The sequence below is a fragment of the Hippopotamus amphibius genome, chromosome 10, assembly GCF_030028045.1.
Source record: "Hippopotamus amphibius kiboko isolate mHipAmp2 chromosome 10, mHipAmp2.hap2, whole genome shotgun sequence".
Lineage (NCBI taxonomy): Eukaryota > Metazoa > Chordata > Mammalia > Artiodactyla > Hippopotamidae > Hippopotamus > Hippopotamus amphibius.
Window position 1 is genome coordinate 2,225,433 of NC_080195.1, and position 18,297 is coordinate 2,243,729.

The 18,297-nt window shown below is 44.9% G+C and overlaps 1 protein-coding gene across 1 annotated transcript in view; it reads right to left on the reverse strand.

The window, feature by feature from the left end:
• CSMD1 (CUB and Sushi multiple domains 1) overlaps nucleotides 1–18,297 on the reverse strand; it is a 1,409,269-nt gene that overhangs the window by 232,785 nt on the left and 1,158,187 nt on the right. The window contains exon 26 of the mRNA XM_057697717.1: nucleotides 14,709–14,911. Within this exon, the coding sequence (XP_057553700.1) occupies nucleotides 14,709–14,911 (203 nt within the window). The remainder of the gene's footprint in view (nucleotides 1–14,708; nucleotides 14,912–18,297) is intronic.

The following is an 18,297-nucleotide window of genomic DNA, read 5'->3' on the forward strand; positions in this document are numbered from 1 at the left end:
ATGATCTATAAAAGCAAAAATTAATAAACTAAACCATCAAAATTAAAAATTTTTCTCCAAGGAAGACTTTGTTAAGAGGATGAATAGACAAGCTAAAAACGAAGAGAAAAAATTCAAAAGCCACATATCTGACAAAGGACTATTATCTAAAATATACTGAGAATGCTGAAGATGTAAAAAAATAAAATAAAATAAAAAGATGAAAACATGGAGCCAGAAAATGGGCAAAAGTCATGAAAAAGCATGTCACTGAAGAGAATGTACAGATGGCTAAAAAGTACGTGAAAAGATGTTAAAAATCATTAGCCATTAGGGAAATGCAAGGAGATATTGCTCCATACCTCTTAGTGCAGCTAATAATATCACACACACAGACAACATCAAATGATGGGGAGGATGAAGAGAAAAGGAATCACTTACGCATTGTTGGTGGGAACGTAAAATGGTAGAGCCACTCTGGAAAATCATTTGGTCACTAAAATCTAAACGTTACATCGCCATTCAACCCAGAAACTGCACTTCTGGGCATTTACCCCAGATAAATGAAAACGTACGTTCACACAAGACCTTGTACGTGAACGTTTATGGCGGCTTCATTCACAACCTAGATGTCCTTCAGTGGGTGAACGATTAAACCAGCTGGCATGTGGCATGCGATGGAACACTATTCAGCAACATGAAGGAATACGCTGAGGGCACACACAACAGCCCCCGTGAGTCTCCACAGCACCACGCGGAGTGGAAAAGCCAATCCCGAGAGACTACACGCTTCACCATTCCCTTCATTAACACTCTTGGGATGGAGAACAGATTAGAGGCTGCCAGGGTGTAGGGTGGGGTGGGGGCAGGAGGGAAACAGGCGTGGCTATGGAAGGACACCCTCAGGGACCCTTCTGGTGATGGATGGTCTGCGAACTGACTCATCACTGTCGATATCCTGGCTGTGATTTGTGCGCTAGTTCTGCAGGATGTTGCCACTGGGAGAGCCTCCTAAAGGTTCACAGGAGCTCTCTGCTTTATTTCTTACAAGGGCATGTGAATTTACAAATACTTCCAAAGAAAAAGTGTAATTAAGAAAGGTTTATACACACACACACGCACATATACATGTCTGAAATGCAGCATTCACTTGAATTATATACAATGAATACAAAAAAATCATTGTATATTTAAAATTATTTTTGTTATATGAATGTATGTGTATACACGTTTAACTTCAAAATCTGAAGGAATGAAATATTATCAGGATTCAACATAGAAATCGCATATTTCTGCATATTCCTTCACGACAGAGAGCAATGTGGGTTTCAGGACTGCGAAATTATGGGTAGATACTGGCAAATCTGAAGATGCACACTATATAGTGTCAGTTTAACCCATTCCTGGGGATAATGACTATTTCTTTCAGAATGAAAAAATACTAAATCAAACAAAAAGTCCTTTCTCATGAACACAATTACTCTTTACCAAGAGGCTTCATCAATGCTATTACTGTGAGCCAGAGGGGAGAAAACAAATGAAAGGCCAGGATTCCTCAGGTAGATGCGCTGAAACCTTGGAAGGCAGGAAAGATTTTAGTTTGTCAGTGGAAGCACAGGTATTAAAACACTTGTGTAGACAAAAAGAGTGACGTTGTTATAAGAAAACATGAAATACCCTTTCTGATCTGTTACTCAAGCATCTTCTGCAACGTTTCAAAGATGGCACCCTTGCTTTCATGGTCTTTGTACTGAATAAGCACTTAATAGCTATGAAAATATGCCATTAAAGTAGACTATCAAACGTAAGTGTAAATTGAGTTCTGCAATTAAAAAAAAGCTTCAATATGCAACAGAAATAAATCACTTTGATTTTGTACAATGGGGAATGTGAATTCCATTAAAGCAAACATGTCAGAGTTCCATATTTCATGCTAATTAAATCAAAATATAATAATTTAAGAGTTATTTATATTGCAGCTATTATACTAGACGATAAATCTCCCCACCCTACAGATTTTCATTTTCAAATGCAGGAGTCACTTCCTTTTTTGTAATAATTGTCCTTATACTTTGCTGCTTAGAGTAGCGTCTGAGTCCTCTATTTGTATATTATGACATTGGATAGTTTTTAAATTAAGTTGTTTAAATTGTGTTAGATTAAAAAATGATCTGAAAGATATTGGGAAGAGAGCATAAGTGGTATATAGCAAACATCCAGTTTAGGCAACATCTGTAAGTCAAATAACTTTTCTATGTCTTGCAAATAAATGTTTTAATATTTATAGTTGCAAAAATTAGAACATGTAAAAGAATGCACTTGGAACATTTTTAAAAGACATACAGATATAACACCAGTAGTGTTCACAACAGTACTTGAATCACTTGCATCAGTTAAGTTGCGAAGACTGCAGCAGGAACTAAGCTAACCTCCTCCTTTATAAAGGAAGTGCAAGAGCTCGGAGGAAAAACACTCATTTGCACTTCTGCTTTCATCAGGTCAAGTGTAGAATCTATGGGAAACCAAGTATTGATATGTCCATTCCTGGAGATTTAAAAATATTTTAGCTTCTACAGTTATTTTAAAAGGTCTTTATACCTATTAGTAACGCAAATTTTTTGTACCGTAAAATCCTGTGTTTTGCATCCTCATAACGATGAAGATTCCCTCATTGCTACTCAAAGAGATTTTGGTTTCCTTACGTCTAGTCACAGTCGAGTTAAAACCTTCAACCCTCACCCTGCAAAGACCCTGCTCTAAGCCTCTGTCACACTCCTCACCACGATTACACGGATCGTCAGGGGGAGCTGAGAGGCACGGACAATAAAACTCTGGGTACTGACACAAGACAGACGAAGAAAGAAAACGATGACTATCGTTTTTCTCATTAGACATTCTGCAAGTTCACCGATTCTTTACCGATGATAAGTGCAGGATTAACAATTTCACTGTGTGACAGAAACCTCAGTGCTTGCAGCGATGCAAAGATGTGGTCTCATGACGTCAGCGTGAGCGAGTGATACTCACGTGTTTACTACCTTTTCCTGTCTCTAAATCAGAACTGCACTATCTACACGCCTTCCTGCCAAGCAAGTATCAGGAGAATCCTACCTCTGTCACTTTGAACTGAGCGGTGTGAAACAGGAGGCCAAAGAGAGGGGGACATCTAATCTGAGAACTGCAGACCGCGCCATTTGTCACCGAATACTTCCCTTGAGTCAATGTATCTCCAGAACCGAGAATAAATAATAGCGACTCCTTACATTTGGGGAAATACAATAAATCAAAGTTCTTTTGTGTTCCTTACCACCGAGAGCAGTCCTCGTCAAAACTGTGGGGAGTAAAAAGCGTACGATGCCCTAAGTGAACCTAATTCACAAGGAAATCAGGCACACGCTTGTTTACAGTGCCGTTAGGATCGGGCTTAGCCCCAAGACATGTTTTCTTCCATGGGCAGAAAAAGAGTGCCTCTGCAATGCCTGTTCTGAAAATTATTTATTACATGTGTGTGCATGTGTATACTTTTGAGAGTTTTCTGTTACAGGATTATGCAGTTTACTATAGTTTAAATAAGTTATAATGCTTAAGAGATATATATGTATATACACATATAAAATATCTTTTCTGCTTCCACTCTGACAGGACTGATGGATCTGGATACTTTACGTTCCCTTGGATACTGCTAAAGGCTGCCAGGCATATTACTCAAATCTGCACCTGAATTTTTTTTTTAATCACCTTAATGTGACTGTGAGTTGACTGGGGAGGACAACTTTTAAGCCACATCTAACACTCAACTCAGCACATGTGTGCCGGGTGGCTGCTCCTGTAGCTGGGACCATCCTAAAGACTGAATATTAGAGCAGAAATATTTAAAAAATAAGTCATTTAGGAAACTCAGTCTCACTAGAACCAATAACTTAAAAAAATAAGAAATAAGCATAAAATATAGACACACACGAGAAACAAGAAGAAAATAAAGACAAAACACTAAGCGTCAAAAGTGAGACAGAGTTAAGTGCAGTAACTAGTGTAAAATATCTGGCTTCTGAATACCAGGATATCTGGTAACAACCAAAAAGTTATAAAAATAACTGGTGGTGAACATTATAAAGGGGGAGATATAAAAATGATACAAAACGGGTTCCTATTTATTCTCTGGGCTCTGAGAAGCCTCCTATAAGGAGCGGCGTTTAACTGCCACTTGTGAAAGGGACAGGAGTAGTGGGCAGTGAACAGAGGGACAGAGTCCCGGGCAGAGGGGACTGTGCAGGTGAAGGTCTGAAAACAGGCGAAAATATCCTTAGAAACCCGGCGGAAGCAGCGGGTGAGGATGGCAAGGTACACAGGAGCCCCACGTCCGCCAGTCGGAGGTCACGTAATAGGATTTTACTTAAATGTTAGTGAGATGGTGAAGAAGGACTTTTAAGCGAGGGGCTTAGCTTGATTACATGTGCTCTAGGCCCAGGGGGCTCTTCTCAGACGCAGGTTCGATACAATCGCCCTCCTCCGAGCAGCCCTTCAGACAGAGCCTGACGTGGGTGCGACCCAGCGGACGTGGGCCTGTGTGATGACCAGCAGCAGGCAGTCTTGTTGAGGCTGCGTCTGGACTGGACTGGATGCGGCGGTGGGATCAGGCTTGCACATGACACCCTGGAGATGTCTGCAAGACGTCCAAATGAACGTACGTAATTGCCCCCTTAGGGCTTCACGAGACAGGTACGAGCTGCAAATACAGAGTTTTGGAGTGATGACCTTCCGGGTCTTTGTCCACGCCCGGGGAAGACAGAGCCTTGCTCAGAGGGACAGTGAATAGAGAGAGCAGATGACGTAAGACCTTGTCCCAAGGCAACCAAGAGGAGGAAGGGGGCAACAGAGGGACCAGCAAGGCAGGAAGGATCTGAGGGACAGCAGAGAAAATCCAGGGAAAAGAATATTTCAACAAGGTGGAAAGCGTGAGATGCACTGAATCTCTGCCGGAGGCCACCTGCCAGAACCGCTGAAAGGTGTGTGTCGGTTGAGACGCGTGGCTTATTTCCGACAGTGACGAGAGCAGTGGGATGGAGGTGAAGGCGGCAGACACAACCCGGGGGCTGTGGGGTGGCCTGGAGGTGCGAAAGCACACACGGCGCGCCCACAACCTGCTCCGGACGAAGGAGAGAATCAGAAGTCTCAGCGGCGGCAGAGGGCAGCTGCAGGTACTTGTCTGAAACGGTGATTTGGGCATCTGGATACCAGGAGTGAGGAGTCTGAGGAAAGGATGAGAATAAAAGAAGAGGACACAGAGGGCGAAGTCCCTGGCAGCCGGGGGATTACCTGTGACAGGATCCGCCTTGCGTGGGAGAAAGGGCGAACGTCCAAGGGAACAGGAGGGAAGCAACACGGAGCGGTGTCTGGCTCGTGTGTCTACTGGAGGAAGCGGAAGGAAACCCTCCTGACAGCTTTGTGTCTGGTGAATGAAGACTCAAGATGGTCTACTACATGGAAGAGGAGATGAGGGAAGGGGTGAAGATGTGAAACCAAGGAGCGAGAGTTCACTGGGAAAACAAGTTACTGCAGCTCAGCTGCCCGAGGGTGGTGGCCCTGCGGTCACTGGGAAGAGGCTGCTTGCCTGCATGTTTCCTTCTGGCCAGAGGACGCTGGGCAGATGCCCAGGGGCCAGGGAGCTGAGCCCCCTGTAAGAGACTCGACTTTAAGGATAAAATGGCTGCAGACGGAAAAGAAGTGTCAGGAATGTAGAGGAAGCAACAGGAGGGAGAACGGCGACAGCCTAGACGCCAGGTGAGTGCTGGGAACCCACACGGGGCCGGGCGGGGAGGGGCGGGGAGTGGAGAGGGGAGGACGGGAAGCCAGCTGTGAGCACAGGGCAGCAGGACCCAGCTCGGCTCTGCGACTGAAGGCAAAGCTGAGCGCGGAGCATGTTCCCGAGTGTGTCTGGTGCGGCACAGCAGAGACCATGGCGCGTGAAGCGGCGCTGAAGACCGCAGAGGTGGGCGCTCACCCAGGCGAGGGGGGGACCGCTCCGGGAGCCGCAGGGACGCCGGCCACGGTCCCCACCGGGCGAGCCGTCCAGGGGAGGCGGACAGAGACAAGGGGAGATTCAGGGGAGTCTCTAGGCACAGGTCTCAGCGGGGTGTAACCCACCTGCCTCTCTCCAAAGTTCTATGAAGACCGGGCGACGTCTGCCTGCTCAGCACCGGGGCCCCGACACCAGCACGGCATCAGGAGCACAGCAGGAAGGCGCTCGATGCCGGCTGGTGAGTAACTAAAGTAATACATGAACGAATGAATGAATATGTGGTTAGCTCGTTAATTCCAAATTATGAAGCTAGTGTGTTCACACACGTTAGGAGGGCAAGGTTGATCTTGACTCTGGGCATGATGTGGTCAGATACTGAATCTCAATATTGTCAGTGACTCACATTTTCTATGCTCTCCTCACGGACTCACCTGATTTCTGGATGCCACACCTTTAAAGACACTGTGATAATGTGGTCTATGAAGTCTAGGAGCGTGTCCTCCTCATTAAAGCAAGGCCGACTGCGCTGTGTGTGAGTGGGAGTGACAGCCGAGGTCCTGGGGGAGGGGCCGTGCTGGCACTCCCCACAGAAATCACTGCTGCCTGAGGAATGTTTATGAGCTTTCAGTACGAGTAGGATTTAGACTAGCAGACAGGTAAGTACAGATGATACTCCAGCTAGTAGTTTTATAGAAAAGGCTTGATATCTCTTTCACAGTAAGTATTAGATACATCCTCAAGGAAAGGGAACCCTTTATGCACTGTTGGTGGGAAGGTTAACTGTGCAGCCACTAAGGAAGGCAATGTGGAGGTTCCTCAAAAAACTAAAAATAAAACTATCACATGATCCAGCAATCCCACGTCTGCGTGTATGCCAAAGAAAATGAAAACAGGATCTCAAAGAGATCCCTGCACCCCCATGTTCACTGCACCATTATTCACAATAGCTGAGACGTGGGAATGACCTAAGTACCCATCAGTGGGTGAGTGCATAAAGAAGATGCAGTACACACACTCATGCACACACACGCACACACGCACGCACGCACTGTTATTCAGCACGGGACTGTTATTCACCCACAAAAAAGGAAAGAAATCCTGCCATCTGCTTCAACAGGGATGGACCTCGAGGGCATTACGCTGAGTGAGGTACCAGAAAGAGAAAGAGAAAGACAAATGCTGTCTGATATCACACACGTGGAATCTAAACCGCCTGAATCCGGACGATCAGGGAGTAGAATGCTGGCCACCAGGACCTGGGGGTGGGGGTGGGGTGAAGGGGGAGATGCTGGTCAAAGGGCACAACTTCCAGGTACAAGATGAACCCGTTCTGGGATCTCGTGCACAGCCTGGCGCCCACAGTTAAGAACACGGCCCTGTATACCCGAACTAGGAGCGTAGCTCTTCAGTGTTCTCATCACCAAACAGCAGTGGTAAGTACATGATGCAATGTGGTGTGAGCTATGGTGGAGATCATTTTTCAGCCTATAAGTGTATCCAGTCAACACACTGTACACCTTAAACTTACACAACACTGTGTGTCAATTATCTTACTGTTTTTTAAATTGAGGTACAGTTGATGTACAATATTAGTTTCATGTGTACAACATCATGCCATCAGTATTTTTACAGATTATACTCCACTTACTGTTATCACAAAACAGTGGCTACGTTTCCCTGCGCTGTACACGTCTCTGTGGCCTGTGTTTTATACAATCATTTGTACCTCTTAATTCCCTACCCCATCCTGTCCCTCCCTTCTTCCCTCTCCCTTCTGGGAAGCACTAGTTTGTTCTTTCTATGTGTGTCTGTTTCTGGTTTCTTTTTTTTTATATATATTCACTAGTTTGCTTTATTTTTTAGATTCCATATATGCAATAAGTCAGTTATATTTCAATAAAACTGGAGGGGAAAAAAGATACATCTGCAAGCATAGGGAACGTGCCATTTGTGTGTCCTGTTTGTCTCTGTTCCTCTTGTTATCAGTCTTGTTAGAATCAGACAAGGCCAACCATGGCTAAAACCCCAACACTCCATGGACCCGGGATTTAGAATTTCAACTAAGCCAGCAACTTCGTCTCAATAATTCAACACACATCTGTTCTACCTCTGTTAGGAGGTAGTTGCTGGTAATCAACGGTGGATCAAACTCTTTGGCCTCGTTTGCAATGTGCGTGTGTAAGTGGCCAATGACAAGAACACGGGGTCAGTTTTCTACCTGCCCCGCAAGGAAACTCCTGAGAGCCGAGGGGCGACGGGCCCAGCCGCACCTGCTGTGAGCCTGCCTGCACAGACACCTGGCACAGGAGCCCAGGGTTTACGGCCGATCCTCTGCTATCAAACAGTCCCACTCTGTTCGGCCACGGCCAGCCCCTGGGGCCTCTCTGGTCATACACAACAAATGATTTTTTTAAATGAAAATGTACCTATTACATTATCTTTCAATAAAGTAAATTAGGGAGGGATGTCATGTAGCCGCTAAGTTACGACCGTTATTTACGGAGAACTCAATCTCACGGGATCGGAGGATGCAGGATCGCCCTGGAGCCGCGCCCCCTGCAGCCGGGGAGCTGACAGTTCCGACCACCGCAGGCTCAGCTGCAGTTCACTTAACCCCTGGAGCACAGGTCAGCGTTGGGAGCCCAACTCCATCTTCTTGCATTTTACGCCTGATTCAGTGGTAATTAAGCTTTAAGGAAACGTGTTAGGCTGCTTACAGTGAACACAGCTGCACCCGTCCGTTCCTGTTCTCACGTCCACACGCTGTGCGGCGCTGGCAGGACAACGGACCTCGCGTGGGGTGTGACTATCTCGTGAGCACCAACAGGCCATTCTTCCCGCAGAGAAAACGTCTTCCGGGGAAGGGAAGGTACACACACACGGGAGGGGGCGGCGCGCGGCTGCGGCGGCCGCGGCCCTTGGGCCACACACACACGCGCGCGCACACACACACACACACACACACGCGCACACACACACGCACGCACGCACACACACACACACACGCGCACACACACACACGCACACACAGACACACACACAGACACAGACACACACAGACACACACACGCGCACACACACGCACACACAGACACACACACAGACACACACACACACAGACACAGACACACACACACACAGACACGCGCGCAGACACACGCAAGCACACACACGCACACGCGCACACACACACGCACACACAGACACACACACACAGACACACACACACACACAGACACACACACACACACACACACACACACACACACACGCGCGCCGCACTGAGGCTGAGAGCCGCTGCCCCTACACTTCCAGCATCCAGCTGTTCTACTCCCGAGATTATTTTCAAGCAGGGAAACGTGACCCTTTTTTAAACTAAAATAAGGATATTTATCAAATAATAGATTAAACTATGGTCATTTACATTAAAACATGGGTATTAATCTTTATAAAATGAGAATAGTCTACTTGGTTTCCAACTGGTATCAAAATATTAAGGAAGGATAAATAACTGTACAAAGAATTATAAAAGTGAAAAGGTCAACAAAGATGCATACATGTTATTAAATCTGACTAATGTGTTTTTTTACCAGTGAAAACACAGTCTATACTGGCCACCACTTCAGACAGTAAACATTATATAAAGACCATTAACACTGGCTAGAAACTAACTCAGAAGCGAAAGAATGTTTATTATTAAAATAAGCATTGAAGTATTTATTATTAAAGGCTTTTCTATTAACATGTTTGAATGAAGCTGAAATCAGTAATGAAACATTCTTTTTGGTAGATGACATGGTGTTTGTCACACAACCAAAATCATCCTCATATTTTCAAGATTTGCATCACTGGAAAGTTTTCAAGCATATTCAAATAGAAAACACTTTTTTAGCCACGGGTTACACATCGTGTTCTAGACATTCCAGCCTCCAGGAACCCAGTCTAGCAGATTGCAGGTAAGATGCTCACACACAATGGCGTAAACACTGTATCGGAAATACGAGCATTTAATTTGGGGACTGCAAGTGACAACGTGACTAATTTTGCTAAAGGGGTCTTAAAAGATGGTGTGTCTGCATGTGGACTCATTAAGCAAGTGAAGAGGAAAAAGCCAAGAACAGTGTGTAAAATGAACATATACCAAATATGTGAACACAAAGGGGGCTGGCCTCCTGCTGGCGTGTAGGTTACGGGGCGGGGGTTGACAGGGTGGAGGACAGCACTTGAGGATGAAAACTGAAAACGCAGATTTTTGCATACGTTTGCAGACAGGCTCTCATAGCCTTTATTCTGGCAATGGGGAGAATCCGTGCTCTCTCTGGCCGAGAGGGGGAGGCAGTGAGGGTTCTGACCAGAGCAATGTGCCTCATTAAGACCCATCCTGGTTCCTCTGATCAGGCAAGATTGTAAATGGACAAGAACAGAGAGAGAAGCCGGTCTGTAAGCATGGAAGCTTAGCCTGGTTGGAAAGGACGCAGACCGAGGTGGCAGGGGTATAGGTGGAGGGGACTGGGATGTCAAACATGGACCCTACTGAATTTGACGCTGGATTATGTGGGGTGCAAAATAAAGAGGTTTGTAAGAAAAGGTTTCAAAGGCTCTGTCATGAGCGACTCTCACAAAGGAGCTGACATTCACCAAGATGGGAAAGCTTGAAGAAAACCAGGTTTGGGAAAGGAGAGAATTAGAAATGTGGTCACGTTCCACATGTTACATTGCCTGTTTTCTGTCTCCACACCAAGATGGAGGGAGATCTCGAATAGGCAGACAGATGCTCAGGGGAGAGGTCCTGGGAGGCTGACTGCCGGAACCTGAGGAGCGGATACTGACGGAGAAGAAAGAGACATGGCATCCAGCCTTTACAGTTTGGGGAAAGAAACAAGAGAACCAGAAAAAAGACTATTATGGCGTGGCCATTGGAAAAAGGAGGACTGAGAGAGGATGGGAAGATGGAAGGCAGCTAAAGAAGGTGTTTTAATAACAGAGGAATAGTCAAAGTTAAAAAGCCCCAACCAGGTATGGAGTTATGTGACTGAGAGGGAGAGCGACACTGGTGTTAAAAAACCTGATAATTCAAGCATCTCTAAGAAATGTTCAAATGAGGATTCTCCCTCCAATAATTAAGTTACACCTACAATGAGTAGTTCACATAGTACTGGCATACTATCAAGTTAAAATATCAAGAAAACTAATTTAATAGTATTGAATAAATGTCATTTTTTTTGCTCTGCAACAAAGGTCATACTCAAAGTATCAATTATTTGAGGGAAATATTTAAGTTCCATTATTTTAAATTTTATTGTGAAATCACAGATTAGCGCTAATACTTCAAATTCTAGCATTAGCTTGTTTTAGGCATGGCAGCACAGTCTAACTTACACGTAAGTACCTCTTGTTTTTACGTCCCAGGATCATAAAGGCAAATAAATGGGCTTTTCCTGCCTTCTGCCTGCAGAGGGGCAGCGAGGCTTCTTGAGCTGGAGCGTTAGGCTCTTTTGCATTTTTTGAGGAGATCCAAGCATTTGATTCGGAAAGGCTTTGGCCTGATTTAATTTCATAGCTGGATTTTCCAGTGGAGAAAGGGTGGCTCAGAAATTGCAGGAGTGGACAGAGCACATTGGTCACAGGTGCAGGGAGGTTGACCAGATACCCCAGCTTGCTAGTGCTGATGGAGGCTCCTGGGACATGGGAATGTCAGTTTCATGGGCTTGATAATATTCCTTTGGGAACTGTATCATTGAAAATCTAATACAAAACATACAACACACTTCCAATAGAATATTTGAGAGGATTTCTTTACAAATGTTGGATTTGGAGAATCCCGAGTAGAAGTGTGGTTATTGGGAATTGGTTATAGAAACCTGGAGAGGGACAGATACGGATATAGCTTCTTGAGAAACGTAGTGGGCTCTGACTGAGGGACTCTGATAGGGAGGTGTCACACCCGACACCACTCTTCTCCCTGCATCTCTCATTTCCTGCCTGAGCTCCCCAGGAGGAACCCAGCTAGAAGGCACAGAACATGGTTCATGCACGTCCACCACTGGGATCGGCGTAGATGGACAAATGGTAGAGAGCAGATCTACAAAGGCAAAGCGAAAATACACAATGCAAAATGTACGATTTTGCAAGTGGAAAACTGCTTAGAATTTGGTGCAATGTCTTCAATTCACAAATAAAGCAATAAGGAAAGAGGTCAGTTTCAAATTTCTAGAGATCCAGGTAGAAACCCTAATTTTTAGTGTCACGATACAGGCCAACTTTTTCTAAATTATGCCAAGCAAAGTTTTCATATCTTGTTTGTTCCTTTCTATAAAGTTTTAAAGATCTTGCAGAAACCCACTCATGAAAAAGCCCCAGAATCAACATTATTTTTTCACCCTTAAAATGGTATTTCCCAAAGTGTATACCAAATGCTATGTTAAACCATAAATGCTAACACAACCATTTTTTATCTGCAAACATGGCAATTCCACAAGGTTCAAACTAGAACACTTGGAAAACCAAGTTAAATTAAGCAGGTTTCGTTTCTGTAGGAACTTTAACGGGTGTGTTTGTGTTTAACCCAAGCATCAATATGTAATGTTAATTAAGTCTATTATTTGTATAATTATAAACATAGCACATAAATGTCTATCCTCTCAAATAATTATAATGAAGGACCCCTCTTTGTCTTTAACCCAAACTAGGAAGATGCCTTCTAAAAGAGAAAGTCATGAAGGAATATAGAAAAATAAGTGATTTCTTGGTTCCACATGAATTTTAAAAAGGGAGGATTTTAAAAGGCCAGGAACAAAATGACATACTCTTACCATATAACCCCGCAATCACACTTTTTGGTATATATGCAAAGGAGTTAAAATCCGATGTCCATACAAAAACCTACATGCAAATGTTTATAGCAGCTTTGTTTATAATCACCAAAACTTGGAAGCCACCAAGATGTCCTGCATTAGGTGATACACTCAGACAATGGAATATTATTCAGTACTAAAAAGAAATGAGTTCTCAGGCCATGAAAAGACATGCAGGAACCTTAAACGCACATCACTAAGTGAAAGAAACCCATCTGAAAAGGTTACACACTATATGATTCTAACCAAATGACACTCTAGAAAAGGCAAACTTCTGGAGACAGAAAAAAGATCAGTGATTGCCAGAGGCCGGGGTGGGGGAGAAATGGCCAGGCGGAGCTCAGCGGACCTTTAGGGCAGTGAAGCTGCTGTGTCTGATACCATGATGATGGACTCATGTTGTTTCACATTTGTCTAAACCCACAGAGTGAACCCCGGTGTAAACCGCGGACCCTGGGTAGGGACGCGTCAGTGTGGCTTCATCAGTTGTAACACATGGACCCTCTGGTGGGGATGGTGATAATGGAGATGCCTGTGCATGGGGGCGGGCGGGGGGGCAGGAGTTATATGGGAAATCTCTGTATCTTCCTCTCAAACTTGCTGCGAATCTGAAAAATAAAGTCTATTAAAAAAATTAAAAGAAAACAAGGCCAGGAGAGTACAGGATGGGTAGGAGAGGAAAACAAACATAGCCTCATAATAGTACCAACCTTTTCGTTTTGTCAGATAAGGATGGTACGTCACACATCTGTCATCTACTCTCACCACCACTTCTGAAGACAGAGGACATTTTTATCTTATAGAAAAAAGAGCAAAAATGATACAGTCTTGGAAAAAAAACATTTTTTCCTCGAGGCAGGATAGCTGGAGCAAACTTACCTTGATATTTTTGCCATCAGCCAGTGAAAATTTTACCACATAGAGATTCTATTCCGTGAGCCCATGTTCACAAATTACTGCCTCAAAGAGTAGCAAACCAGAGGTAAGAAACTGTGCAGACTTTAATCTCAATTTTATTACCAACCCTTTAAAGCATCCAACTGACCTAAGTGCATTTTCTTATGTAAATCCTAAATACGGCTCACAGTGATTTGCCCAGAGGTAAATTGAGCCGGAACATGTTTATGTGCAAATTCTGCTAGTTTTACGACGCTGGCTGACCCTGGGTGCCACCGCATTATATGACGCCCCTACACAGTGCGATCTGAACGGTCCTCAAAGACTGAACTGCCACAAAATAACTCCACCCCTTCCTTCTCAGGAAACTGTTCATTAAAAATGGGTGAGACAGCAAAGGCGGGAACCACCTTCAACAGGTAACAGCTTCAAGGTGCAAACGTGGTGCCCGCTAAGCCCTGCAGAGATTCCTGCCCTACACAAGGCCAGCCCTGACGCGGGAAGAGATGCAGGGCCCCTCTGTGCGGGAAGGTGAAAGCAGACGACTGAAACAGGCAGGAAACATCAAGAGGTCCTGGTGCCACAGTCAGGAAACATCAAGAGGTCTTGGTGCCGACCAGGGGAGGGAGGGAGCCTGGCGCTGGGGGAGGGGCACCAAAGATAAACCTGACTTTCCCATAGAGACCCATACCTGTCTGGGGCTCAAGTGTGGATATTTGCTGATTAACACAAAACTTAAGGTAAGTTTTTTCCCCATAACTAAGGAGAGCCAACTGTCTATCCCCATCTGAGAACGAACAGAATTTCATTCTCTTGATAGGTGTTTTCAACATTTTGTATTTTGCTCAGCAAGAGGTACTTCCCTGTCCGGGGAGCTTTAAGATGCAAAGGAGGTCCTGTCTGCCTGCAAACACGCAGTGTCCAGACCACGGGGGGGTGGGGGGGGGGCGTGCACCTACTTGAGAACTGGATGGAGAAGCCCGACTTGCTGATGAAGAAGTCGCTGTGGAACTGCAGGGTGAGCGAGTTGAAGGTGCTGTGGACGTCCTCGGGCAGCGCCGAGCCGCTCCACTCCTTCAGCAGGATGGCGCCGTCCACCGGCCCATCCCACACCTTCAGGATGTCGTGGGCCAGCTCCGTGTCAAACACGATGAAGTGGAGGCTGCAAGGAGAGCACAGCTGGTGTGGGCACGGAAGGGACCCTCCCACCCTGGGGGGGCACCCCGCCCGTTTCACCCACACCGAGCCGCGCCCCAAGGCGCCGTGCTTGGCCGGCGGTTACAGGGGAGCCGGGGCCTCCCAGAAGCGGGCTCACATGTGTGCCTCAGAAAACAGCAGCACCTAGTTCGTCTGACACGGATACACTGAGGCCACGGAGCTTTGTGCTGAGCCGTGTGCTGAAGGATGAAACCAGGCCCTTTGAGACCGTCAGCTCTTTTTACAATTCAAAGCTTTCTCAGGCACACAGATCAAAGACAGGTTTGACACAGCTCTGTTTCAAGCTAACAGACGTCAGGTTGCCGTGCACGTGGTACCAGTGTTGTTCCTGAAGCGCCCCACGAGGTGGCAGCCTCCGTGCCGGCACAGAAATGCTGGCAGAGGGGATGTTTACACCAGGAGGACGTCATCTACCTGCCTCTGAACCATCTCACCTTAGGATGTGTTTGTTTCTATGCATTCTACCTTAGGAAAATATATTATTTGAAATACCAACACACAGGCGGAAATACGTAACATTTTAACATACTTCCATCACATTTACAGATATCAGAGAAACTGAAAATCTCTGTCAGAGGAAGCTCTCTTTCAGAGGCGGCAGCAGACCTGAAATTCTATTGATGGCAATGCAAGCAGATAAAAGAGTTTAATATCAACAAAAATCTGTATTTCCTGAATGCTTTTGGTTTTCACTTATTGCTCACTGCACAAAATTGTAAGAGATAAAAATCATAATAAATGACATACAAAAAACTGTACACAAATCCCAATTATTTACTTTGTACATATTATATATTCAAAGAGAATATCTAGCTCACCCTGCATGAAGTATAAAACATGTAGTATATTTGTAAATGTTCGATTTAAAATATTTTTAATATAGAGGTAAGTACATAAGATAGCAGACACTTAGATAGTCACCAACACCAATGTTAATATTTTGCCCTATTTGCTTCAGATCTTCTTTAAAAATAAAATTTTATAGACACAGTCCTACTCCCCTGCCTCTCCACTTACTCCTTTGTTTTTCCTCTCACCCTTCATTCTGAGACCCTAACGGCCTCTTCTCATTTATATTTTCATAATTCGCATATGCTTATGTATGTATACATATCTCCAAACAACATACAGTACTACTTTGTGTGTTTTTAACAATAATTACATACTAGATGTCATTTTGGCATGTACATGTTTGTATCATTTTCTTTTTTTTTTTTTTTTTTTGGGCACACGGGCTTAGTTGCTCCGTGGCATGTGGGATCTTCCTGGAGCAGGGATCGAACCCATGTCCTCTGCATTGGCAGGCAGATTCTTAACCACTGCGCCACCTAGGAAGCCCTGTTTGTATCATTTTCAAATTGCTTTTTATTTTCAGCATAAGGTGAAATTCCTCTAAACTGGAAGATGTAGGTTTTGTTAACTCACTTTAGAAGCATGAGGAAATGCTTCATTTGTCTGGCCCTCTGACAAAAGATAGTTAGTTCCTGCATTTTATTACGACAAATGGTGGTCATCCCGGGGTCTCTCCAGGCTCAAGAAGAGAAATGGCCAAACCGTTCTCCCATGTGACTCTAACTACTGACGGTCTCCTGGGAAAGTACAGGTGGCTCTGTGCTGTCACACATCTTTACCAATACCCGAAACGTCAGACTTTAATAGTTGTAAAAAGAGGAAATTTGATGGTCGTGGAATGGTATCGTGTTTAAATCACATCTCCCTGAATATTCATGAGGCTGAACATCCTTCTGTGAGTCTCAGGTAACCCCCCTTCTACACAGTTCAACAAGTCAATGCACACTTGTTGAGCACCGACTGTGTACCAGGCACTCTTCTGGGGATTTTGGATACATCAGTGAACTAAACAAAGAAGCTGCCTTCACGGAGCTTAAACACAACCACCATACAACTTAAGTAAAGAAGACTGCACGTTAGTAAGCGGCAAATGCCACTCAGGAAAGAAAAGAGCAGAGCAGATAAGGACACTGGTCACAGCAGCACTGGTGGGGGCGAGACTTGGGTATTAAATGGGGTGGCTGTTTAACCCATGGTGGTGAGGAGAGCTTTGAGCAGAGACTTGAAGGACGAGTTCATTATATTTGATGAGAGGGGAACGTGAAGCCCAGCAAGACCCCGAGACAGAGGGCATGGCTTCAGCCTTTGAGACCATCCAGGCACCAGTGTAACTGGAGCAGAGAGAGGGCCTGGTAAGGAAGCTGAGGGCAGAGAAATGATGCGTGTGGCGGCTGGGGAGAGGGGGACGCAGAGGTGGCGGCGCAAAACATAGGTCATCCTGAAGATTTTGGCTTTCACCCTGGATGACAGACCAATGCGGTGTCTTTGGTGAAGCAGTTATCCCACCTGTGATTTTAAAAAATTGCACTTGTGTTGACAACAGGCTATGGATGGAAAGGCAGAATCAAGAATCACATGCCCGTTGCTGAGAGGAGCTGGACGGGGAGGTGTGGAGAGGTCATCAGATTCTGGGCATGGTTTGAAGTTGGGGAAATGGGACTGGGTGAGCCCTGTGTGATTAAGAGAGGACTCAAGGTCACGCGAAGGTTTCCGCCTAAGAAACAAGAAAGGTGGAGAAGTCACGCGCTGGGGTGAGGAAGGGTGCAGGTGGAAAGGCTTGTGGGTGGGAAGACCAGAGACTCTGACTTTTAGACCCACTGGACAGTGAGTACAGACGTGAGAAGACAGCTGTTCATGTGAAGTCAGAGGTCCAAAGGGAACTCCAAAAGGAAATAATAGGCCAGTGTCCTCATGAATAAATGGTTTTAAGCCACGGAACGACATGAGATCATCGAAGGTCTTAGGTGGAGGACAGAGGAGGACCGTGGACTCTCAATTACCTGGCCACACGTGATTGCCCACTCTCCATCTCTTTTATTACTGTTTACATAGCGTATTATAGTCTCGTGGAAAGGTTTTGTGTCACATCCTTTATCACTGTAAGAAAACACCCCTGCTGCTCACTATGCTAGGAAGGTTTTCGCTTTCTCTCTGTTGTTGATCATGAACACGTGTTCAGTTCTATTAACTACTTTTTCTATACCTGTTTACATGATCATGCAGGTCATTTTTCTTAATATATAAAATGGGAGTAATTACAGGGTTCAGCTCAATTTTCATTCCTTGTTCTTTACTTGTTCTTTGATATGAAGGTTATTTTTAGCCTCATTAAATGAATCAGATCATTTCCCTATTTTTTCTCTTTTGGCTGGAAGGTTTTTCCTACATATTGGTATAACATAATCTATGATTTTCTTAAAATTTCTTAAAGTAGTCCCTATTGTAGGGGTATATTTCTCTTTTTTTCCCCTTCAGATC